This window comes from Galeopterus variegatus, unplaced genomic scaffold, assembly GCF_000696425.1.
Source record: "Galeopterus variegatus unplaced genomic scaffold, G_variegatus-3.0.2 Scaffold2733, whole genome shotgun sequence".
Lineage (NCBI taxonomy): Eukaryota > Metazoa > Chordata > Mammalia > Dermoptera > Cynocephalidae > Galeopterus > Galeopterus variegatus.
In genome coordinates, this window is record NW_007728844.1 from 166,743 (window position 1) to 193,253 (window position 26,511).

At 38.6% G+C, this 26,511-nt stretch overlaps 1 protein-coding gene across 5 annotated transcripts in view; it reads right to left on the reverse strand.

The window, feature by feature from the left end:
* Positions 1–26,511, reverse strand: part of CPEB1 (cytoplasmic polyadenylation element binding protein 1) — a 95,070-nt gene that overhangs the window by 59,990 nt on the left and 8,569 nt on the right. For 4 of the 5 annotated variants that reach the window (XM_008582838.1, XM_008582837.1, XM_008582836.1 and 1 more), the window contains exon 2: positions 13,452–13,626. In XM_008582838.1, coding sequence (XP_008581060.1) covers positions 13,452–13,626 — 175 coding nt within the window. Of the gene's footprint in view, positions 1–13,451; positions 13,627–26,511 lie in introns of those variants that run through there. The other variant, XM_008582839.1, reaches the window with a different exon arrangement.

Genomic DNA, 26,511 nt, shown 5'->3' on the forward strand with positions numbered 1-26,511 from the left:
CCCCCCCCCAGGGAGAGCATTAATCCATTCATGAGAGATACGCCCCCATGACTCACTCAGTTTCCAACACTGCCACACTGGAGATCAAATTTCCACATGAGTTTTAGAGGGGACAACACGTCCAAATTCCATCAGGGGAGATGGGAAGATGTCAGTCAAATGGTACAAAGTTTCAGTTAGTATGAATAAGTTCTGGAGATCTACTGTACAGAATTATGGTGACTACAGTTAATAATGTATACTTGCAAATTGCTAAGAGTAGACCTTAATGTTCTCAACAGAAAAAAGTATGAGGTGATGAATATGTTAATTAGCTTGAATAATTTTACAATGTATACATGTCAAAACATCACTGTATACTATATAATTATTTGTCAATTAAAGCTGAAAGAGGAAAAAAGATAACCAAATAAAGCAATAGTTATAAATCTGTGTTGATAGGCACACAATGTATAAAGATGTAACTGATATGACATTAACAGAAACCACAAAGGAGAGAGGGAATGGAGTAATATTGGAGCAAAGTTTTGTATACTAATGAAATTAAATCAGTATTCATCTGAACTACACTGTTATAAATTAAGACACTAGTTGTAATCCCCAAGGGCAGCCACTAAAAAATAGAATTTAAAATATATACAGTAAAACAACTAGGAAATTTAAATTTCACTAGATTTTTCACTAGAAAATATCTACTTAACACAAAGAAAGCAGTGATGGAGAAACAGAGAAAGGAAAAAAGATATAAGACATAGGGAAAACAAATAGCAAAATGGCAGATGTATACCCTATCTTACCAGTAACTATACTAAATGCAGATGGATTAAACTCCCCAAATCAAAGGCAGAGATTGGCAGAATAAATTTTTAGAAAGCATGATCCAAGTACATACCATATACAATAGACATATTTTAGATTCAAAGACACAAACTGGGTGAAAGTAAAGTAATGGAAAAAGATACACTCTGCAAACAGTAACTAAAAGAGAGCTAGAGCAACTGTACTGGTATCATACAAAATAGACTTTAAGACTAAAATTGGTACTAGAAACACAGGAGGACATTTTATAATGCTAAAAATGTCTATCCTTGAAGAAGAAATAACAATTGTAAATATCAGTGAACCTAACAACAGAGCGCCAAAATATATGCAATAAAAACCGACAGAAATGATGGAAAAATACAGACAATTCAACCGTAATAGTTGGAAACACCAATACTATACTTTCAATAATGCAGAGAACAAGACAACAGAAGGTCAGAAAGAAAACAGAACACTTAAACACTATAAATCAAATGGAACTAACAAGATATCTATAGAACATTCCATTCGACAATAGAAGAATACACATTCTTCTTGAGTGCATGTGCAATATTTTCCAGACCATGTGTTAGGCCATGAAACAAGTCTCAAAAAATGGGAAAGACTGAAATCATACAAAAAACATTCTCTAACCACAAAAGAGAATTCAGTAACAGAAGAAAAACTGGCAAATTCACAAACGTGGAAATTAAACAACATATTCTTCCTCGATGCAAAGAAAAAATCACAAGGGAATCAGAAAATACTTTGAGATGAAGAAACACATATACTAAAACTTATGACATGAAGCAAAAACAGTACTTGGAAGGAAAGTTGTAAATGTCTATATGAAAGTTCTTAAGTCAATAACCTAACATTCTAACTTAAACTAGAAAGAGTAAAATAAACTCAAAGCAAGCAGAAGGAAGTAACAAATATTAAAGCAGAAATAAATGAAATAAAGACTAGCAAAACTATAAAGAAAAAAATCAATAAAACCGAAAAGTTGGTTCTTTGAAAATGTCTACAAAATTGGCAAACTTTGAGCTAGACCGACCAAGGGAAAAAGACTTGAATTACTAAAATTGGAAATGAAATTGGGGACACTACTACCAATCTTACAGAAAGATAAAGAACTGTAAGGAATTACTATGAATAGTTGTATACCTATAAATTAGAAAACTCAGGTAAAATTAGAAAACAAAGACACAAACTACCAAAACTGTCTCAAGAAGAAATAGACAATCTGAATAGACCCATAATGAGCAGAGAGCCTGAATTAGAAATCAAAAAACTTTCCACAAAGAAAATCCCAAGACAAGATGGCTTCACTGGCTAATTTTACCAAAGACTTAAAAAAGAATTAATACCAATTCTTCATAAACTCTTCCAAAAAACAGAAGAGGGGGGAACACTTTACAACTCAGTCATAAAGCCAGTGTTTCCATGATACCCAAACCAAAGATACCACAACAAAAGAAAATCACAGATCTATATGCCTTATGAATACTATAGTAAATTGAATGTACTCCCAAAACTCACTGAACCTTGAACTGTGTCCCCAGGCTTTATGTATTAGAAACTTGGCCCCCACTGTGATTGTTAAGAGGGTGGCAAATCCTATTATAGTAATTGAAAGGTGGAGCCTTGAAGAGGTGATTAGATTGTAGGACCATCCAATAGTGAATGGATTAATAATGGTGGTCAGGTGCACGGCTCTGAGGGCTTTAAAAAGAGAGTCAATGAGGATGTTAATCTCTCCACACACTCTGCCATTTCACAATGTGATACCATGCTGTCACTGTTGCCACCACCAAGACCTTCAACATCTGTGTTCCCTGGACTTTGGACTTCCCAGCCTCAGAAACTGTAACCAACAAATTTCATTTTCTTTATAAAATACTCAGTTCTGCATATTTTGTTATAAGCAACAGAAATGGACTAATACAAATATATATGCAAAAATTCCCAATAATAGCAAACCAAATGTAGTGGCATATAAAATGGAATTTATCCCCAGAGTGCAAGGTTGGTTTTATCATATGAAAATAAGTGAAATATACCATATTACTAAAGGAGAAGACAAAACAATCACACGATCACCTCAACTGACACAGGAAAGTATTTGACAAAAATCTACACCCTTTCATGACAAAAACATTCAATAAATTAGGTATAGAAGAGAACGTCCTCAACTTGTTAAAAGGCTTCTACAAAAAAAAAAAAAAAAAAAAAAAAAAACCCACATCTAACATCATACTTAATGGTAAAGATGGAAAACCTTCAGGAACAAGAGAATGATATTCACTCTTCACCTCTATTCAGAACTGTACTGGAGGTGCTAGCCAGGGCGATAAGGCAAGAAAACAAAATAAAAGGTATTGAAATGGAATGGGAAAGTAAAACTATCTTTATTCACAAAAGATATGATCTTGGATATAAAAAATCCAAAGAAACCCACACACACATACAAAGAAAAAAAACCCATTAGGGCTAATAGTTTAAAGTGGTAGAGTACAAAGTCAACATATACGTCAGTTATATTTCTATACATTAGCAATGAACAATCTGAAAAAAGTTCATGGAAAGATTTGTATTATCTTTCAATTCTATTTTTCAATGAACTTTTTGGGGTACCCACATATTGCACAGCATGGTGAATACAGTAAATAATAATGTACTACACATTTCAAAATCACTAGAAGTTTCAAATGTTCTCAGTACAAAGAAGTATTTGAGGTGATGGATATATTAGCTTGGCTGACTGATCCACACTGTATTCATAAATGATAACATCACTTTGTACCCCATAAATATACACAACTATAATTTGTCAACTTACTAAAAAAAAATTAAAAATTTACAAAATGGGAAAAGGAGTTGAAGAGATATCTGTCCAAAGAATATATACAAATGGCCAATGAGCTCAACATCACTGGAGAAACATTAAAACTACAGTGAGATACCACTTCACCACCAGTAAGATGCCTGTAATAAAAAGACAATGAAATGTGTTGATGAGGATATGGAGAAACAAACCCTCACATTGCTGGTGGAAATGTAAAATGGTATAGCCACTTTAGAAAACAGTTTGGCAGTTCCTCAAAAAGTTGAACATCGAATTACTACATGACCCACAAAAATTCATTCCTATGTATATATACCCAGGAGAACTGGAAACATTTCCACACAAAAACTTGTGTGAATGTTAAGAATATTTCTCATAATAGCCCAAAAATGGCAACAACCCAATGTCCATCAACTGATGAATAAACAAATGTGACATATCCATATAACGGAATATTATTCAGCCATAAAAAGGAATATTCTACAGATTCATGGTATAACACGAATGAACCTTGAAAATATTGCAGTAAGTAAAAGAAGCCAGATACAAAAAATCACATATTGCATCATTCCACTTATATGAAATGTCTAGAGTAGGCAAATCCATAAAGACCAAAAGCAGACCAGCAGCTGCTACAGAATGGGAAAATGGTAGAAGGGAGTGATGGCTGGAATTAGATAGCGGTGATGATTCCACAACTTTGTGAATATACTTAAAAACCACTGAATTGTACACTTTTTTTTTTTTTTTTTTTTTTTCTTTTCCCCGTGTCCGGCAACGGATTGCAACCCTCAGTGTCGCCCCCGTACCGGACCGGGGACCGGCGACGGGATTGCAAGCCTCGGCGTTGCTCCCGCGCCTCGCTCAGCCAGTGAGCGGGAGCCGGTCCGTACGCGGGATCCGAACCCTCAGACGGGAGCGCCGCCGCGCTTCCCAAGCAGCACACTATCCAGTGCGCCACCGGGCCGGCCCTGAATTGTACACTTTTAAATGGCAAATATATTGTACATGAATTTTATATCAAAAAAACAAAATCAATGATCCAAGAACTTCCATCTCAACAAATTATAAAAAGACAGTAAATTAAACCCAAAGAAAGCAAGAGGAAGAAAAGAAAACAAAAAACACATAAAAGAAATGTATAATAGAATGGGGGCTAGATGGGGGAAATCAAAGCCACAAGTTCATTTTTAAAAAGATTAATAAAACAAAGAAAAAAAGCAAATTATCGATGTCAAGAATACTGGTAATTCTAAAACATTAGAAGTGCTATCACATATAAACTTATGCCACCAAATTTGCACATTTAAATGAAATGAAGAAATTCCTAGAAAAACACAGCTTATCAAAACTTACAAGAATAGAAAGTCTGAAAAATTCTGTATCTATTTAAAAAATTGAATCCATAATATAAAACCTTCCCTCAAAAACAAAACAAAAAAACCCACTCCAGGCCCAGATGGCTTCACCACAAAATTATACCAAATTTTAAGTAGGAGTACTATGAATTTTACACAAGTTCTTCTAAAGGGCAGGAAAAAAGGACCTTTCCAACTTGTTTCAAGAGGCAAACATGACTGACACCAAGGATATTTTAAGGAAGGAAAATTATAAGCTCATCTCCTGTGTTCATGAATACAAAAATCCTAAAGACAACATTTGCAAACCAAATCCAGCAGTACACTAAATAAAATATATTATGAACAACTTGGGTTTATTCCAGGAATGCAAGATTGGTTTTACTTTGGTATTCTTTCCTGAATGTTATTCCTGTATTGTATTTATAGAATAAAGGAGAAAAGTTAAATGAACAGATGCAGAAAAAAATGAAAAAAAATAAAAATAAAAATAACCCCAAAAAACACACCCATTCATGATTTTAAAACCTCAGCAAACTCTGAAAAAAAATTTCCTTAATCATGTAAAGAATATCCATGAAAACTTCAGCATACTTAATAGTGAAATAGCTTAAAAGTTCTACTTCTGCAACCCTTCCCCCCAAGACTGGAAACAAGACACAGATACTTATTATTATCACTTTTATTTAACACCGTACTGGTTAACTGAGCCAATGAAAAAAGATGCGGGGGGTGGGGAGTAAAGGGATTAGAAAGAAAGAACTTTCATAATTTGCAGACAATATGATCGAGTAAATAGAAAACCAAAAAGAACCTATAGGTAAACTATTAGTATTTATAAATAAATTCAGCAAGGTCACTGTATACAGTGTCAATATATGAAAAGCTTTTCTTTCTATATACTAGCAAACAATCGGGAAACAAAAATTTTTCAATTATAACATTATCAGAGGAAAAACCAAAGTTTCTCAAAGTTAATGCAAAATAATCCTTATTTCCTTGAAAAAGGCAATGGTTTCTTAAGTATGACATGAAAATGCTAACCATAAAGAAAAAGATCAATAAATTAGAACTCCTTTCAAATAACTTATGCTCATTAATAGACAACATTAGAAGACTAATAAACAGGGGGCCAGCCTGTGGCTCACTCGGGAGAGTGCGGTGCTGATAACACCAAGGCCACGGGTTCGGATCCTATATAGGGATGGCTGGTTTGCTCACTGGGTGAGCGTGGTGCTGACAACACCAGGTCAAGGGTTAAGATCCCCTTACCGGTCATCTTTTAAAAAAAAAAAAAAAAAAAAAAAAAGAAGAAGACTAATAAACAGGCAAGCCAGAAAGTGGGAAATATTAGTAACGCAGTTATCTGACAAAAGGCTCTGCTCCAGAATAAGTTAATGTCTACAAATCTGACTCACTGGATAGAAGAATGCATAAAGGACCTGTACAAGCACACTGCAGAATAAGGTTCGAAATGGACAATAAAGATCTGAAAGTGCTCCAACCTCAGTAGGAATCAGGAAAATACAAAACTAAAACCATAATGAGGTATTATTACTCCACAAGAATAGCTACTCGAAAAAGTGACAATACCAAGAGTTGGTGAGGATGTGAAGCAGCTGGCATTGACACACCCTGCTGGTGGGAATGTAAATTGGTTCAGGCTCACTGGGGAAGCTTGGTGTTATCTATTAAGTGTGAAGATATTCATATCTAGATATTCTACTCCAGGGTATACTCTAGATGGTTTGTGTACTAGGAATCAAACCCAAGAATTTTCATAGCAGCACTGTTTAACAGCCCAAACACTAGAAACAACACAAACGTCAAACATCAGAAATAAAATGTGATTAAAATGCTACAGTCATGTAGAAAAAAAAGGAAAAAAAGTTAAATATATAGTAATGAATTTTAACAAACTACACTTGCAACATGAATGAGTTTCATAAACTAGCCATAAGAGAAAACATACAGTATGGAATAAAGTTCAAAATTTAAATATTTTTAGGGATATATGCACAGGGGGGAATATATAGAGAAAAGCACAGCAAGATAATGGTTATATCTGGGGGAAGGGAGATTGTTCATTAGAAGAATCATGGGGAACTTCTGGAGTACTGGTAATGTTCTATTTCTTGATCTGGGTAGTGGTTATATGGGTGTTTTTTTAAAAAAAAGATGACTGGTAAGGGGATCTTTTTATTTTTTTTCCTTTTTGTCTTTTTTCGTGTCCGGCAACGGATTGCAACCCTTAGTATCGCGCCCGTAGCAGAACCGGCAACGGGATCGCAACCCTCGGTGTTGCGCCCACACTGCGCTCAGCCAGTGAGCGGGAACCGGTCTCTATGTGGGATCCGAACCCTCGGCGGGAGCGCCGCCGCAATCCCAAGCGGCGCACTGTAGCAGTGCGCCACTGGGCCGGCCCTGGTAAGGGGATCTTAACCCTTGGGCTTGGTGTTGTCAGCCCCACGCTCTCCCAAGTGAACTAACCGGCCATCCCTATATGGGATCTGAACCCATGGCCTTGGTGTTATCAGCACCATACTCTCCCGAGTGAGCCACGGGTCGGCCCATGTGGGTATTTAATGTATAATTTATTATAACATACAATTTTCTGTAAATATATGCCACATTTAATATTTCAGAAAAGTCAAGCAAACTAGTCTGAGAATGAAACAAAAAACAATGGTAATCTAAGAAACCTGTAAAAGTTACTAAAGTCTAAATAATTAATGACTGTGTAAATTCATACATACATAAAACTGCAACTAAAATCCTAAATGTTATCAATACTGAATGTGGGGTGGGGGGAGTACAATTTATTTAAACATAAAATTAGGGCCACTTTCTGCTTAAGCACCCAGTTTGTGAGGATGTATTAATTAAGCAACTATATAATGATATGTACCATGCACTAGGCCCAATACTGAATATCAGGTATCTAAGGATATTTAAGACTTGATCCTGAAAATATCCTTCAAGAGATTTTTTAATCTAAACAGAAAACCACTAGTTCAACTTTTTTTTTTTCTTTAAACACATGACCCCAGCAATGCTTTCAAATCTATTATATACCCACACCATCACAATCACTACCACCATTTAGTGACTAGGTGCAGTTATTTCCATTATATTAGGTATTCAACACACATCTCATTCAAGCTTCACAAAACCCCTATAAACGGGTACTACTACTACTACTACCCTGGTGTTACAGTTCAGGAAGTGTAAACTCAGAGAGCTGGCCAAGGTCACAGTTGGTAAGTAGCATAGACAGGATTTCTTCTCAGGTCATCTACATCCAGAGCCTGTACCTTACCTGTGTAGGTTTATTATGAAATGGGAAAACTGAATATATTTTTTCAGAACTGTACCTTATCCTCTTCACTTTGAGAATATATTTGTTTATAATACCTCTTAGTACTGGTCCACGAATAAACAGAAAGAGCCAAGAAGGACCTTGCTCCATCTCACAGACATAAACAGGCTACAGAACACCGGGGCAGGAGAATGTGAGGAAGTCTTCAGGGGTGAGAACTAAGCTAACTTTGAATAACGGTAAGAATTTTCTGGGCAGACGGTATCCAATCTAGTTGTAGCAGAAGAGCATTTCTTGCATGACTTCATGTAAGTCAGTGACCTTAATTACATATGTACGGAATCTCAAGAAACACATCAGACAGATCATCATAAAGGAAAAGAACCCTGGAGCACAGTTCTAGAAACCTTTTCTGGGTTAATGCCAGATCATATATGCTACATGTATTCTTTTAACTGAAGAAAATACTTAATATAAACAAAATTGAATTGGATTTATACCTAGATTGACTGAAATTTTGAGTATGCCAATTCTTGATAAGGTCAGTTTTCTTAATTTTAGACATTCTAATAGGCATGTACATTGTTAACTCTTTGGTGTATATTTTGCCAATATACCCCAAAGATAAATATATTCATGTGTGTGTAATATGTGTCTGTGAGAAAGTATATATATTAAAAAAAAAGATCAGTAAGATCAGACTCCCTGGTTCCTATAGGAAACTGGCAGCTGCCTAAATCCAAATCTCTCCATAAATCCTCCAAAACCCACACAGATCAACAAAAATAATAAAACTACTCACACATAAATATTTAGGATACAATATCATAAACTTAATTTGCATGTAAGAGGGACCCAAATGTCCAAAACCTGCCACACCAGAGAGTACTGTTGCAAACAAATTGAAGATAACAACTAAAAAATATCATTTACGAAGCATTAAACACCCATCAAAACCTAGAGATAAACCTAATAAAAGACATACAAGATGTCTGCAAAACTTTGAGAAAAATTAAACATAACCTGATAAATGAAGAGATGTACCAGCTTCACGGATTGGAAGACTTGTTAACGTAATAATTATCCACAATTGCTTCAATGCAATCCCACTCAAAACCCCAGTAGAGTGTTGTGGGGTAGGGGAGACTGACAAGCTGAATTTATATGGAAAGGCAAAAACCTAAGAAGAGCCAAGAATCAGAAAGGACAAAGCTGGATGACTTCACTACCAACTATCAAAACCTATAATAAAGCTGTAGTAACTAATACATAGCACAGATAAATAGATCAATGAAAGAGAACAGAGTATCCAGAAACATCTGCCCATACACTATGGACGCCTGATTTATGAGAAAGGTGACACTGCACTGCAATGAAAAAGAATTTCTTCCCCCCAAGATGGTGCTGGGTCTAGTGGCTATCCACACAGAACAAAATGAATCAGGACCCTACCTTACACCATATACAAAACTAAATTCTAGATGGGTTGAAAAAAGTGCGAAAGGTAAAACAAAGCTTTTGAAATGAAACATACACTACCTTCATGACCTTGGAACAGGAAAACATTTCTTAAACAGGACACAACGCATTAAGCATAATAGATAAAAGTCAGTAAATTGTACTCAAAACTTAAGTTCTGTTATTCACCAGACACCAATTAAGAGTAAAAAGGCACTCCCGCCCGAGGGTTCGGATCCCACATACAGACCGGTTCCCGCTCACTGGCTGAGCGAGGCGCGGGAGCAACACCGAGGGTTGCGATCCCGTTGCCGGTCCCCGGTCCGGTACGGGGGCAACACTGAGGGTTGCAATCCGTTGCCGGACACGGAAAAAGACAAAAAAAGGACAAAAAAAAAAAAAGAGTAAAAAGTCAAACCATGGATTGGGAGAAAATATTTGTAAAACATATTTCAGACACAGAAGTCATATGCAGAATATATAAAAAACTGCTACAAGTTAACAACAAAAAAGCAGACAACCCTAAGAAGAAGCACTTCAGGAAAGAGAATCAATAAAAGCCAATAAATACGAAAAGGTGCTCAACTTCATTAGGGAAATGAAAATAGAATCACAAATAGAGATACTACTACATACTCACCAAAATGGCTACAATGAAAAATACAATACCAATTGTTGGTGAGGATGTGGAACAACCCAAACCATCACACTACTGCAAGTGTAAACTGGTGTAATTGCTGTGAAAAACTGGCAGCCATCTCTTCAAACTGAACATATGCATACCCTATGACCCAACAATCTCTCTCCTAGGAATATACCCAACAGGAATAAATTCACTAAAAGACAAATTCATAGCAGCACTATTTATAATGGCCCCAAACTGAAAACTACCCAAATGCCTACTATCAGAATGAATAAGCACTGGTATATTCATACAATGGAATACTGTACAGCAACAGGAATGAATGATCCACAATTACTGATTCCAATATGGAGAGTACATATATACGATTCCATTTATATAAGTTCAAAACCAGGTAAAACTAATTCACATAACTGGAAGTGTGAATACCTTTGTGAGTAAAAGAGTGAAAGGGCTTCTCATGTATTGTTAATTTTTGCCTCTATATTTGAGTGGTTATTCAAGATGTGTTCAGTACACAAAAATTCATTGAACCGTACACTTATATTTGCATAGTTTTCTGTATGTTTGGTATACTTCAATAAAAAGTTAAATCTTCACCATTTAAGTGTTAAAGCCATATATTAAGGTTCCACAAAAATTTATTTTGTGGGAAATAAGACTTTCTAAGACTAATTTCAATCATCTCCTGTTAGCTAGGACTGAATATATTAAACTCTGTTTTGGAATAGTTTTTCAGACAACTTATAGATGATATATTTATGATCCTGCAGAATAAAAAAGGAAACCATCTCAGCCACAAATTCACCTTGAGTTCCCTTAAACCTGCAGTTTTGCCTTACTGTCTGAGCCCCATAACAGTTTATGACTGATGGTCAGCTTTGTACCCCATGAATATTTTATAACCAATTAAAAAAAAACAAAAAAAAACTACTGACATGACAGGAAAAAAAACCCAGAAACCTGTGAGGCAGGTCAGGCAGGTACAATTCTGTCCAACAGGTTGGAAAACTAAACTCTTTATCTCACTGCCCAAGGTCAAGCTTAGAACTCAAGTTTCCCAATTTCTTCAAGGTACTCTTCCCACTATACCTCTTAGATGTGTGCCCTGAGAAGGGTCTGAAGAGGCTGCAAAGTCTGTATCAGGTAGTTTGGCAAGCCACTAACCTGGGCAGAATGTAATGGTAACACCCTTACCAGAGTCTGGGATCTTACCAGTGAGGTCACTGGCCAACTGCAAACATGTAAGGGGTCTTCAAAAAGTTCATGAAGAGATTCGTTATCTTTTACTTCTACTTTTCCATTAACTTTTTCAAGTACCCTTGTGTACTCCTTAAGGCTCCTCTCTCAACAACCATGGGTCCTTCCCCTTAGATAGTTCAATAACCTACTGTTAACTGAAAAATAATTTCCTACAAACTAGGAAAGTCTTATCATGTCTGAAGCAACCCAGTGGGGTTTACGCCATTGTTAATCGTCACTGTTATTCGAATATAATCCATGCAATTTTCTCAAAGGAGAAAAACCAAATGTGTTAGAACTACGACAACATCCTGAATTAACTCAGCGTAAGCTAAAGAAAAATAGGGTTAGCTCATGACATATTTTACATAAAAATCTTTTTTTGGGCATTAGAAGAGACAGGCTCCCCCTACCCTATCCCCACCCCCACAGTATGCCCTTCTCTCATTTTCCTTCCTATACAATTTAATAGAAACAAATACTACAGATGCCACAAGTCAGTCTCCACCTTAATGACCCTCTCTCTCTCAAATGTTTAGCTATTTAATACTCACATACTCCTATATCTTTGTGGGATTTTTCAAGGTCAAGTTAAAAAATAAATCAAAGAATTTATAACTAGAAAACAGTAATTATCAGTCATTGTTCTGAGTATCCTTTAAGTTGCCAATTTTTTTCAGGGTCCATTCGAAAAACTAAAAATATATTCTCCTATCTAAAATAAACAAAATACTCCCCATACTGGCAAGCCACCAAAAATAAAAAAATAAACAAAAAACATTCCATCAACATTCTTATAACATGTTGCAACCCCCACAAAAGATTATGAAACACTGTTAGAACATTCAGTCCTCCTTGGTAGGAGTCATCTTCAGCAGATGTGGTCCTCTCCCTCCACTATTGAGTATCATACATCATGAAAACTAAATGCTTGTTGACTTGCACTTATGCTGAAAAGCTATAAAAATATTCAAGAGTTGCACTGTCCAAGGCAGTAACCACTAGTCACAAATGACTAAATCTGAAATGTAACTAGTCCATAATAAGAGGTAATGTAGATGTAAAATACAAACCAGACTTTGAAGTCTTAGTACTAACGAGAACATAAAACCTCATTAATAGTTTTTATATTGCTTATATGTTGACATAATATTCTGTATATGCTGGATTAAATATTAAATTCATCTGTTTCTTTTTACTTTTTTACATCTCAATACAGCTGCTTATAAATTTCAGTTCTGCCGTTTATTGGATATGTCATACCAGACAGTTACTTAACCTTTGCACCTCTGTTTCCCCATTTGTGAAATGGGAATAAGGGGACCTATCAACTTTCTGATGACATATATAAAGCACTTAGCATGTAGCCTGGCATAGTGGCTGCTATTCTTACATTTGAAGATGAAAAACACAAGATGATATGGTACGCACCGAGAGTGGTATAAACACCATCCAATGGGAATTGGTTAAATAAATTATACAATTCTATATGGCCATTAAAAAAATTATACAATTCTATATGTAAGATACTCCTGTCACCTCTGGCCTATCCTTTTTTTCACCTAATCTTCTTGTATATCATACATAGATTTCTATATTATAATCAAAGGCAGTCTTCACCCAGAGGGGGATCCAATCCACAAAGCAAACCACAAAATAGATAAGTGCTGCCAGAGACTAAACATTCTTCTTTACAGGCTTCCCAAGGAAGACCGACATGCACTGCCTAAAAGCAGTTCTTTAAACAAGCCTGTTGCACCAAAGTTTTCAAATCAAAATCACCTGGCAAATGATCATGAATTCCTCGGATTATGGGTGTAGTGCAGACTCTACTGAAATCCAGAGAATTATCCAATATGGCATTTATCCTTCTGAAGATATTGGCGTTGCTACACGTGGAAAGCGCAGGTGCTTCCTGGTTGTTCCAGCAATCTTTTATTCTTCCCGCTTCTTCTTCCTAATCACAGAGAAAAGATATTTAGGTTTTCTACACTCCTTTATGATAAATACAAAGAATTCACATCCTCTTTCTCTCTATCTAACATCATGAGATAGAAAAAGTAACAAGCACTTGGGTTTTTTATATATACATTAAAATACTTAATGTGTATACACATTAAAATACTTAATGAGTTTTTACTATGAACAAGGTACTTATAAAACAGTAAGAGGGAAAAAAAACACAAAATATAAAGATATTTCCTCAAGAACCTCCAAATCTAATGGGACACAAAGGGGTAAGTTAGCATGACATGACAGCAGCAGCATGAGCTTCAGAACCAGACAGACCTGGTTCAAATCTTGGGGTATATCCGTACACTGGAAAATTGTTTGGCAATATAAAGAACTACTGATACATGTGCCTACATGGATAACCCTCAAAAAACATTATGCTAAGTGAAAGAAACCAGTCATAAAAGGCTACATATTATGTGAGCCCATTTATATGAAATGTACAGAATAGGCACATCTAAAGTTAGTTGCCTAGAGCTAGAAGGGAAGCCGGGGAGGTTAGGAGGTGGTGGTGAATGCCTACAAGGTTTCTTTTTGTGATGATGGAAAGAGTCTAAAATCAGATTACAGCTATGGTTGCACAACTCTAAATATACTAAACACCAATGAATTGTACAATGAAAGGTAAACTTTATGGTATGTAAGCAACATCTCAATATAGCTGCTTAAAAGTTTTAGTTCTGCTATTTATTGGATATGTGATGTCAGACAGTTACTTAACCTCTGTGCCTCAGTTTCACCATTTGTAAAAAGGGAAGAGAGTATCCATCAACTTTCTGATGACATGTATTAAAGCACTTAGTATGGTGCCTGGCATACAGTAGATGTTATTCTTACATCTGAAGATATAATTACATGAGAGGATATGGTAGACACCAAGAGTGGTACAAACATCACCCAAAGAGAATTGATTAGTTATACAATTCTATGCGGTCATTACAAGTACATACAACTATTTACTGGCATGAGAAGACGTGTAAGACATTACATGTGAATGAAACAAAGAACTCCTAGATATATAATCATGAGCTGAACCCTTACATGAAAACTATTCTTTTTGTGTTCTCTACCTCGGTAACACTGCCACATGCCCAAAGCAGAAATCTAGGTACCATTCCTCACTCTTCAAGCTCCTTTACTTTCCACATCCAATGCTTGACATGATAATGAAATATTGGTTGGTAGACTGAATCTTCTAAGGGTAACCTGCCTCACCAGTTCTATCATTCCTAATTATCCTAGAAAAAACAAACAGAAAAAACAGACCAGGTAAGGACCTAGCACTTAACATAGCTGATCACATCAAAACAAAAGAGCCTGGTAGCACTTTGTTTAGCCTATTAAAATCTAGGTAAATAAATGTGAAAATGACCAAAAGCATCTACAGTTTTATCAACTCTGCAGGATGACGATCTTAAAGAGACAAACTTGAGCCCCATATCAGTCTCAAGCTCTTAAAAACACTGGTATTATTTGCAAGCTGTGAAAACCACCACAATACACAATCCTGCAAGGTTGTTTCCTGAAGCCCTCTAGAAAGGCACCATTGACAATGGTTAAAATCCAGTGACAAAAGGCCTTTTCACAAACATAGATTTCTAAGATGATTCTCAGCTTCACTAGGGCAACTTCATAAAGGCTAAGGTGGAAGCATTTACAACCTGCAGATCTTAAGGCTACATGCTTCATTCATTCATTCATTCATTCATTCACTGCCTAATGAACACCAACCAACTGCCTGCTACCTATAGTAAGCACCCCAAGGGTCATCAGATTACACAGAGACTTAACCAAAAGTTAGTTCTGAAATCTAGAAAGGAAACTATGATGATGTGAACAACCACAACACAAGCTACGATAGGCATAAACATACTGTCCTCTAAGCCAAGGTGGCTCAAAAGGGAAAGAATATACCAAGATACCAATATACTTCCAAGTGAAGGTAAAGAAGACGGTCTGAAGAACACAGAAAGAGTGGCATTATCAAAGTGGCCCAGTGTGGTAGAGCATTAGGTACAGGAGGGGAAAGCAAATTGGAAAGAAGGTCTTATATGGCAGATTAGGGAGTTAATATCATCTTCTAGATCAGAAGTTACCAAAATGTAAAAGCCCCTTTTAATACACAAAAATTAACCTAGTTTTTATTTACTATAGCAGGAATACTATACATATGGATTTCGAGATCCTGACAACATCTAAAGGCAAGTAAATGACAACTGTATGTGAGTCTCAGAAGGAGACCACCAGCATCTACATGAAAGAGGCAGGAGGACCAGTGAGAAAAGTGCCACAGTAGACTAGGGTACAGGTGCAGATTTGGGAAGCTTTCTAGAGAAACTTATTCCGCAAGAGGGGAAGCTCTAAAAATCTTACCATTTCAAGCAGTCTGAAAAAAATCTGATTTAGGCATAAGTGTGGCCACCCTGCCTCACCTTTAATCCTGTTGGGAACATACATCATAACCAAACTGAAAGCAAATGGTATCTGGCATGCCTCCCTCCCCTTCTCTCATGTACACCAAATCAGAGATCTAGTTTAAGATGACTCTGTGTAATTAGAATAAAAGTAAATGAGGTGTTCAATTTATACCCCAAACTGCTCAATCTTATCAGTAAGTATCAATGTTCACCTTGAATAACCAACATGAAAGGAGGAAAAAAAAAAAAAAAAAAAAAAAACAAAGCCAGATGAGAAACATCTACCACTTTCCTTATGTGTACAATACGGAGAGAACAACCTATCTCATAGGACCTTTTGTGAATTAATACACATAAAGTACTTAGCATAGTGCCTGGCACATAATCATATGCTGAACAAATTAATGCTATCAGTAGTATTATTATTACACCATGGGGTCAGAGGCCACCACAGAGCTCTCTGAGGCAGACAATCTAGTTGTTCTTTAAATGAGAAAGATGTACTAAAGATCTAAGGCAACCACTCCTATGAGGACCTCAGGCCCTTTGTGCCTGGGACCCTGTAACTCTCCCTCCCATTTGACTTAAAAAACTCAATTGAAAGACTAAAGACATGATATAAATAGAACTGCCTAAAACCTGAATTTACTGTAGAATATATTGATCCTTTTAAAGTCTCCAGTTAAATGAATTTACTTTCTCATTTAAGTTTTTAAAAAAATTTTGGGTGCTGGCTGGTACAGGAATCTGAACCTGTGACCTCAGTGTTATAAGGACACACTCTAACCAACTGAGCTAACCAAGCAGCCCTTAGTTTCTCATTTTCAAAACAGAAACCTACTATCTGCCTCTGTAATCACAGACCCATTTACTTTGTATGATCTATCTTATCTTTGATTAACATATAGGTCTCAGGTCAGACCAAAGTCTTACCATGAGAAAAAATGTTTTTCTTCTTGGTTATTCTATTATTACCTACTAGCTTCTGCAGTATTTTTGGCATATTTTGCCATAAAATCAGATCATGTGCAGCTCTTTTTGACCTTTAGTTGGTCCTTCACTGTGGACAGAAAAGTAGGCTTTAAGATCAGAGATTTTGACAGCACAAACCTTACAGGAAGAATTTGTCAATGCTAGAAAAACAATAATTCTTTTAAAGTTTAGTGCTACAGTAAAAAATGGCCTCAAGATAAAACTAGTTCTACCTACCTACCTATTGTTAAAAAGAATGGTTCATGAGGAGTCTCAATTTTCTCCTCATCAATAGGTAAGAGTTTACACTCCCATTATGACACAGTGGTTTCCTATAGTTGACTCTCACCTAGGACACAAAAGCAGAGGAGACAGTCTCAGGGGAGAAAAAAAAAGTATCCTTTTCCACAAAGGAAGAAGCCTCCTCCCCAAAACTCTGAATTACTGTTTTGGAAAGCAGAAAGAACACAAGCTTTGGAGTATAAACAGCAGGTCTACCACTTACATATTGCTCTGAGCCTTGGTTACCTAAGGTATAAAAAAAGGGGTACCACATACTTTGCAGACTTTGTAGTAATTAGAAATACCTGAACTGCATGGATACGCTCAATTAATAACTTATTAGTGGCAGATGTCCGATTCCATATAGGTGATTAAGTCTTTGTTACTGAGTAGTATGGTAGCCAAGCTCACCAAGAAGCTTGTTTACTCATTTTAGCACATAACTGGGTTTCTTTTTTTGCATGTGTGGTTTTAAACTATCACTTGTTAACTTTCTTTAAAAATCTGAACCCACACCATGTGGATATATTTGCTAGACAAAGATTAAGATCCCGAAATTTCATACTATTTGTATGGTAGAATAAATCTAGAATTCAGATACCATATTTCCACGGCTCAACATGGTGATGGCCATTCCCTTCAGGTCAAAATCCTGGTTTGAAGATATTCAATTGCCATAAATGAATGCCAACTCTACCATCTCTGGGTTGACTTTTACTCAGTTCGCCTTTAATCAACATCACAATATCAACACTGAAGACCCTTTCAAGATTATTACCACTAATCATCTACTACAGATTCATGAATATCCAGTTGAAATATTTATGGAAGACTGTCTGAAAGGTACACAGTTTACTCCCCCAGATGGAGTTTTAAAACTGGGGTCCAAAGATTGTGTTCACACACAAAAAATCTGAAGATTAAGATTTTTTTTCCATTTAATCAGATTTTATTTTAGTTAAAAGCATTTGTCTTAAAAACAGACTTTGTTTTTAGTTAAGCCGGAGAAACAAAAAGTAATATACTTAGATACCACAAAGAAGTGGTTCCACTGAGATGTACCTTGGCAATTTGCCCTTCGTTTTATACTAAGTAATAATACAGCTGAACAAAATCTCTATAGCATCTATACTCAGGATTTTAAGCAAACTTTACTACACTTATGAACTGCGCATTTAGAAAACTATCATTTGGACCTCAGATTAGGAAATGCTAGTTTCCCATGAGGAACTGCTATGTTTTCCCTATGGAAGAATGTAAATCTTCTAGCCAAACTTCCATGTTTGCTTTAGTCACCAGGCCACTCAAAGTCAAGTTTTTGGGTAAACTTTAATGACTCTATAGTTAAGAAATGCTTCTCTATGTCAAACTTTCTCCTGGGTCCTTCACCTCAAGTCTGGAATAAAAACTTAATAGGATCATCCACATGAAATTGTCAATATTCTACCTTTTTAAACCAAAAGAATAGCAACTTCACATAGTTCAATCTAATGTTATTTCATAAATACTGAAAATTTTCTGGGTTAGATGTTGAAATTACAGAGATAGATAAAACATAATCCTTACCCTCAGAATTAGTTTAGTGGGAGAAAGAAAAAATGGAGTTAGATAAGTGGAGATCAAGGAAAGCACAAAATGCTACAGGATAAGAGAAAAATAAGTCAAAGTGTCTGGAATGGTTTCACAATTCAGATTTCTAAGCTGAGAGTAACAAAAGGCAGAATTTCAATAAGCAGGCATACGAAAGAGAGTAACAGGCACAGAACAAGCACAGGTAGGATACAGGACACAGTAGACTCAAGGAAAGAAGTAGACTAACGGCTGGACAAGGAGGTTCACCAAGAATAAAGGAGATAAAGCTACAGGTCCTTGCCTCCTTCCTCTATCAAAAAAAATAAATGAATCCATCAGTGAACATCAACAGATACTAGAAAAGTTCTCTTCCTTCATGATCTGACTTTCCTCTCCTTTCCACTTGCTCCTTCCCCTCAGTATAAGTATGCTCAAGGCTCTCTCACCCTAAAAACAACCACAACTTCCTTGACTTAAAACATCCTCCCAAGCCATTGCCCTCTTTCTTCTGCTCCACCACCAACTTTCTAGAATATATGCTATCTATCTTTACTTAACCTGCTGTTTATCCTCTCAATCCACATTCTGCCAGCATCACCACTACTCCCAAAAGATAGTACATAACTGCTCCTAAGTTAACGATCTCATAAGTTGCCAAACTCAACCAATACATCAAGCCTAACTTACATGGCATTTTCAGGGATATGATCTTCAACTACTCTCCACTCAATTCAGGAACTACTTTCACCTGGCTCTCCCTTTATTCCTCAGGTTATTCTTCAGTTTCCACAGGGTACATCTATTGCCCAATATTCTTTTTTGCTCTACTAACTCAGTCTGGAAAAGGAATTATTACAATTTCCAGGACAAGTTTGAGGGGCTGGCCCGTGGCTCACTCGGTAGAGTGCGGTGCTGATAACACCAAGGCCCCGGGTTCGGATCCCATATAGGGATGGCCGGTCAGCTCACTGGGTGAGTGTGGTGCTGACAGGACAAGTTTGAGAACATCAAAGGAATTTTTTTTTTTCCTTTTTGTCTTTTTTCGTGACCGGCAACGGGATCGCAACCCTCGGTGTTGCACCCGCACCTCGCTCAGCGAGTGAGCAGCCGGTCTGTATGGTCTGTATGTGGGATCCGAACCCTCGGCGGGAGCGCCACCGCACTCCCAAGCGGCGCACTGCAGCAGTGCGCCACCAGGCCGGCCCCAAAGGAATATTTAATACCAAGACTGCTTGGACTTCCAGTCAAGATGGCAGAATAGATGGTCCCCAGCGTCACTCTCTCCCACAAATCAATGAATTTACAACTATAAAAATGTAATATCAGCCAAGCTGGGGCCGCTAGAGCTCAGGTGAAGAGGAAGAGAGACCTATGAAACTCATGAAGGCAGGAGAAACCACGAAGAGAGAAAGAAAAAACTGCTCTCAGTGTTTTGGGCCACAGCCACTTTAATGCTGGAGCATGTGGAGCAGGAGTGAGCAGGAGCCAGCATGAACCGGCAGAAGCCGCAGCTGTGCCCTTTAGATGAAACTACTTGGAGGCAGAAGGGGAGAAGAAGATTTTGATGGCCCCCAGGACAGCAAGACCACTAACAGGGTTCCTGTGGACCCACGCAGGAGCGAGGAGCCAGAACAGCTGAAAAAGAGGAGACACTCAGAGGCCGGTGAGATCACAACGGACCAGTGCACAGCCAGTCCCATGGGAAGTGTTTGGAGCACAGACGGTGGGGAAGACGGGCCCACCGGGAGAACACTGGGACACAGCAAGGACAGCCAATCCACCCCCCAATCAGCACAGGACCACTCAGAGGAGCCTGGTCAGGAATGCAGAATTGCATGGGGTGCAGTTTAATGAAAAAACTCAGGCCCAGATCAGAGTTTCTACACAACCCAGGTGCACCAAGTATCTGGAGAGCCGGAAATACCTATAATGTCAACCATTAAACCCTGAGCTGCACAAAAAGCCTTCCCTAGGGAAACAGCAGCAAAGCAGTTATTTAGCTCAACCACACAGCTCAAGTACTGGTTCCCACAGGAAGTTCCCCCATTTTGGAGACAAGCAAAGGACAAAAAATTAGTTCCGGCCCAGGCACACCATGAATGCCTTGGGGCCCACCAGAGCAATTTAGCTCAACCACAGCTCAAGTACTGGTTCCCACAGGAAGTTCCCCCAGGTTAGAAGCAAGCAAAGGACAAAAACTTAGTTCCATCCCAGGCACACCATGCCCTGGGGTCCACCAGGAGACATGAGGCATGGAGCCAGGGATAGGACCTCTGTCCACAACCACTCACACTACCAGCACCTTGGGGCCCCACGCAGGAACCCCAGGATTGGAGCCAAGGACCGGACCCCACTCCCACATACAGGCACACCACCAATGCCTAGGGTCCCACCCAGGGACCTGGGGCTAACAGCCAGGGACCAGACCCCCTTCCCACAACCAGGCACACCACGCCAGCACATCGGGGCCCACCTGGGGACCCAAGGCATGGAGAAGGAGACTGGAACCCCCTCCTGCAAACAGGCACCCCATGCCAGTGCCTTGGGTACTGCCTGGGGACCCAAGGCATGGAGAATGGAACCGGACCCCTCTGCCACAACCAGGCACACCATGCCAGTGCCTCGGGGCCTGCCCAGAAACCCAGAATAAGGAGTTGGAACTGGACCCACCCTCCCATAATGAGGCATGCCCGGACAGCACGTCAGAGCCTGCCCAGGGGCCCGAGGCATAGAGAAGGGGACCAAACCTCCATCCCACAACCAGGCACACCTCGCCAGTGCCTCGGGTCCTGACCAGGGACCCAAGCAATGTAGAAGCAGACTGAACCCCCCTCCCACAGCCAGGCATGCTGGGACTGCGCATCAGGGCCCTGCCCAGGGGCCCAAGGCATGGATAAGGGGACCAGACCCCCTCTCCCACAACCAGGCACCCCACGCCAGCACCTCGGGGCCCACCCAGTGTATGGAGCTGGGGACTGGACTCCCCCTCCCACAACGAGGCACACTGCCAGCACCACAGAGCAGTCCAAAAACTTCTCCATGTGGGTGGTCCACCACAGCCACCATGATAACCACAGCTTCTGTAAAGGCAGCTAGATGCCACAACCACCATGCAGATGGTTCACCAGCCACTGGAGTTAGTTGACACAAGGAGAGTCAGCAACAGAGATCAAGAACGGAGGAGAATGTCTGTCTCCACAGAGCCCATTTCAGAGTCACAGAGGAAACATCTGCTCTATGATAGTATTGGGGGACCCGACCACACCTCTCAGCATTGGACAGATCATTTGGGCAGCAAATCAACAGAGTAACCATTATTCTTTCAGAAGGAGAGAAGAAATCTAGGGTGAGTAGAGGGGGGAAGGGGAAAGGAAGGGGGATAGGGCAGGATTGGACAAGGGGCATAAAGAATAATTACAATTTGTAACATATATGCTAGTAATATTGATTTGATCAACACAGCTCAATGTTGAACCCCAAAAATATGTACAATCAATTTTGACTCAATAAAAATAAAGAAAAAAAAATACCAAGACTGCTCAAGAATATTGAGAGCACATGGTCACTATAATTGTAGCTCTTGTCACACTTAACATGTCACACTCTTAGCTGTAGGCACTGTTAGCTTTCCAATTTGATAAACCGTAAGGTTTTTTATAGGCTGTATCTCAGCAGCACCCAGCATAATATCTGCTGCATTTGCAGGCACTCAATAGATACCATATGAAGGGTAGACCCATATCACACTTCTGTCATAAGTGTTTTTACCAACTCAATCATAACCTCCATAAATGCCACTGACTTCTTTAAGCTTTTAGAAAAGATTAAGATAAATATTCACTCACCAATTCCACCTCTTCTCTCTGTCTAAACTCTTAGTCATTCAAAGTCATTTCAGGATTTGAGGTGTTAACAGACAATTCCACATGAACAAAAAAACAAAGGCTCCAGAGTCGTCTCAAAGCTGTTCCCTGACCTGGTCTCCATCTCCTCTCCAGATAGTGTTTCTCAAGCTGCCTTGATGCAGAAGGAAGAGGGAGTCTGGAATCTGGGATCCCAATTTGAGCCCTAGTGCTCCGTAACTGAGAGACTTTGCCAAAGATTTTCAACTTCTCTAAGCATGTCTTTTTTCTTCACAATGTGAGAATGACAAAGTCTCAAACTCTCTTGAGGAACAAAAGAAATTGAAGAACAATTGGTCAAATAGGCCCTATTCCTGCTCATCCCAATTTGACACAGCTTCAGTTACTATCCTTTTTCTCCAAATACTGGAGTGTCCTTCTCCCTGTTAGAAGAGCAGTCTGGAGTCCATCTTTTCTCACACCCGCAGGACCTCTCGGTCAGTTATCACAGCCATACCTTTCACCTCTGTCTGTAAAGATGATCTCTCCCATGTTTAGACCTTTCCTTAACCCACACTCTCCTCTAATAGCCAGGCTCACTGTCTTTCCTTAGCTTCCCCATCAAGCTTCTGTACAGAGTAATGCCCTGTCTCTGCTGCCTCACTCTTACTATCTCTTTAATCCTTGAAGTCGGGCATCAGATGCTTCTCTCCCTTCCACACATGACATTCTGAAACTCTTTTCACCAAGTCCACTAAGCTCTATCAAATCCTATGGCCATCTCTGAAGCCTTTCAAGATGTCTTCACTCTGTTTGAATGTTCCTAAAGATCTTTGAAAGTGCGAATTTGATCACCTACTCTGTAAGACAATGGTTCTTAAACATCTTGGTCTCAAGAATCCTTTACACTCAAAATTATTAAGGACCTCAAGAGCTTTTATGCAGGTGGATCATGTCTATCAACATTTAGCCATTAGAAATTAAAAGTGTAAAAAGTAAACATCTTAATTACTTTTTTAAAAAAAATAAACCCATTACATATTAACAGAAACGTAATCTTCCAAAACAAAAAAAATAGTGAAAAGAGTGGCATTCTTTGACATTTTTGTAAATCTCTTTAGCATCTGGTTTAACAGAAGATAGCTGAATTCTCCTGTCTGCTTCTGTATTTAATCTGTTGTTATGCGTGGTTCTGGTTGAAGTACATGAAGAAAACCCAGTCTCACAAAGATATGTAGTTGGGAAAATGACGAATGTTTTATTAGCCTTTTTAGATAATGGTGATTATTCCTCTTTGATACTATACCAACACACTCAACAAGTGCGAACTTCTTAAAGGTTAGCTGCAACATGAAATCTGAAACTATATGAATGTATTTTTCATATGCTGTTACATTAAAAGGCACTGGCCTATCTAACATTTTGAATGGATCTTTTACCCATGTCTGATTTTATAACACCATACGTTAGTCATTTGACAAATACTGGTTCACTGAGTTATACAGATATTGCAAATGTTGACACTAGTAAATAACACCACTAATCTCATCAGGAGGACTCTGAGTATTGGGAAAGGTGTCATACTCATGTGGTAGTAAATAAAGGTTTTCCAAAATTCTCACTTTTTCTTCAGAGCTTAAATTTTATCACTGGAAACACATATAGTTATTTTTATGAAGTGACTGGCTTACTTTGTTTTCAAGAAAATGTCTGCCAAATACCCAAAGGTGAATAACCAGTTTGTCAGTTGTCCTTTTCAATTAAAAAAAAGGTGTTTAATGAAGAAAAGAGGCTTATTGTTCTTGAAACTCTATCACATAAACACATTTCCTTGAGATAATTACTGTACTTGGATACGAAGCAAAAGTGCTTTATACTAACTTTCCATTAGTCACACAGAATATTGAAGGAATATACTCAAGGGTTGAATTTTAATTAACTTTTACTGTTTCCTCAAGGACATTCATAAGTGAAACTTTTTTTTCTGGGAATGGGTAGCATGAAGAAAACGTTGACTGCTTCTATGGCTTAATGGCATTGCCCTGATTCTTGTTAAAGTGCCAGTGGTTTTACCCACCCCCATCGCTTTTACACCATCAGCACAAATGTCACAGTGAAAAAATGCAATTTATGTCTCAGAATTGTGAAAACAGTTTTGACTTTTGGACCTCTTAAAGAGTTTTGGGGACCATCAGGGGTTCACAGTTTTTTTTTTGAAAACTGCTGCCACAGAGTAAAGGCCAAGATCCTCAATAGCATATAAAACCCCTCATGGTCTGGCTTCAGTTTAGTGGCTAAGTTAGATCCCTACTAGTCTACTCTTACTTTAACTGAGGAACAACATACATGCAGTGAAATGCTGCACTAGTAATAATAAGCATATAGCTTAATCAATTTTTACTTTTGTATATACCTGACTAACTACCACACACATCAAGATACAGAACACTTCCAGCACTCTGTAAAGTTCTCCTGTACCTTTTCCCACTCTCTATACACCCCCCCCCCCCAAGAGAGTTTACTATTGGGACTCTGTTGTCACCAATTAGTCTTGCCTGTTTTTTAAATTCTTAATGGAATCATATCGTAGGCACTCTTTTGGGGTCTGGGTTTTTTTCAGTTAACTTAGTTGCTGAGAATTCTAAGTGTAGTTCAGTCATTTTTTATTACTAAGTAGTACTATATTGTAGATGTGAGTACATCACAATTCACTTTTCCATATTCCTCCTTATACATGTGCAGAAAAGATTTTAAATGGCAGGTCTGACTGCTGTCTTTTGGCTGGCATCTGGGAACTTGGAATTTGAGTTCCCACCATTCCCAGAACTGATAAGAGCAACTTACTATACTTAAACTGAATGAATGATGTGGTTTAGGCTGAATATCTGCTTTCCTCCTGGAGTCTGGAACTTTGGTACATTCAGGCAAAGGCTACCTATGTGACCAGCCCTTAAAAACAACACACCCCAGGGCCGGCCCGTGGCTCACTCAGTAGAGTGCGGTGCTGATAACACCAAGGCCCTGGGTTCGGATCCCACATAGGGATGGCCGGTTTGCTCACTGGCTGAGCGTGGTGCTGACAACACCAAGCCAAGGGTTAAGATCCCCTTACCGGTCATCTTTAAAAAAATAAATAAATAAAAATAAAAAAATAAATAAAATAAAAACAACACACCCCAGGGTCGAGCCCGTGGCGCACTCAGGAGAGTGTGGCACTGGGAGCGTGGCGACGCTCCCGCCGCAGGTTCGGATCCTATATAGGACTGGCCGGTGCACTCACTGGCTGAGCGCGGTGTGGGCGACACCACGCCAAGGGTTGCGATCCCCTTACCGGTCACGAAAAAGACAAAAAAAAAAAGCTTAATTCTCACAATATCCAATACAATTTCCTAATTTCAGTGATACGCTGTGTGTCAAACGAGCTTCTCTGGCCGGCAACATTTTACATGTGTTATCAAACTGTCCTGTATAACCCCCGTGGGAAAGGACCCTTGGAAGCTTGCACCTTGTTTTAGTCCGTTTTGTGTTGCTATAAAAGAATTACCTGAGAGTGGGTAATTTATAAAGGAAAGAGGTTTATTTGGCTTACGATTCTGGGACAGCTGCATCTGGCACGGGCCTCAGGCTGCTTCTACTCATGGCAGAAAAGTGGCAGGCAGCTGGCAGGTACAAGCAGACCATGTGGAGAGAGGAAGCTAGAGAGAGAGAGAGAGAGAGAGAGAGAGAGAGAGAGAGAGAGAGAGA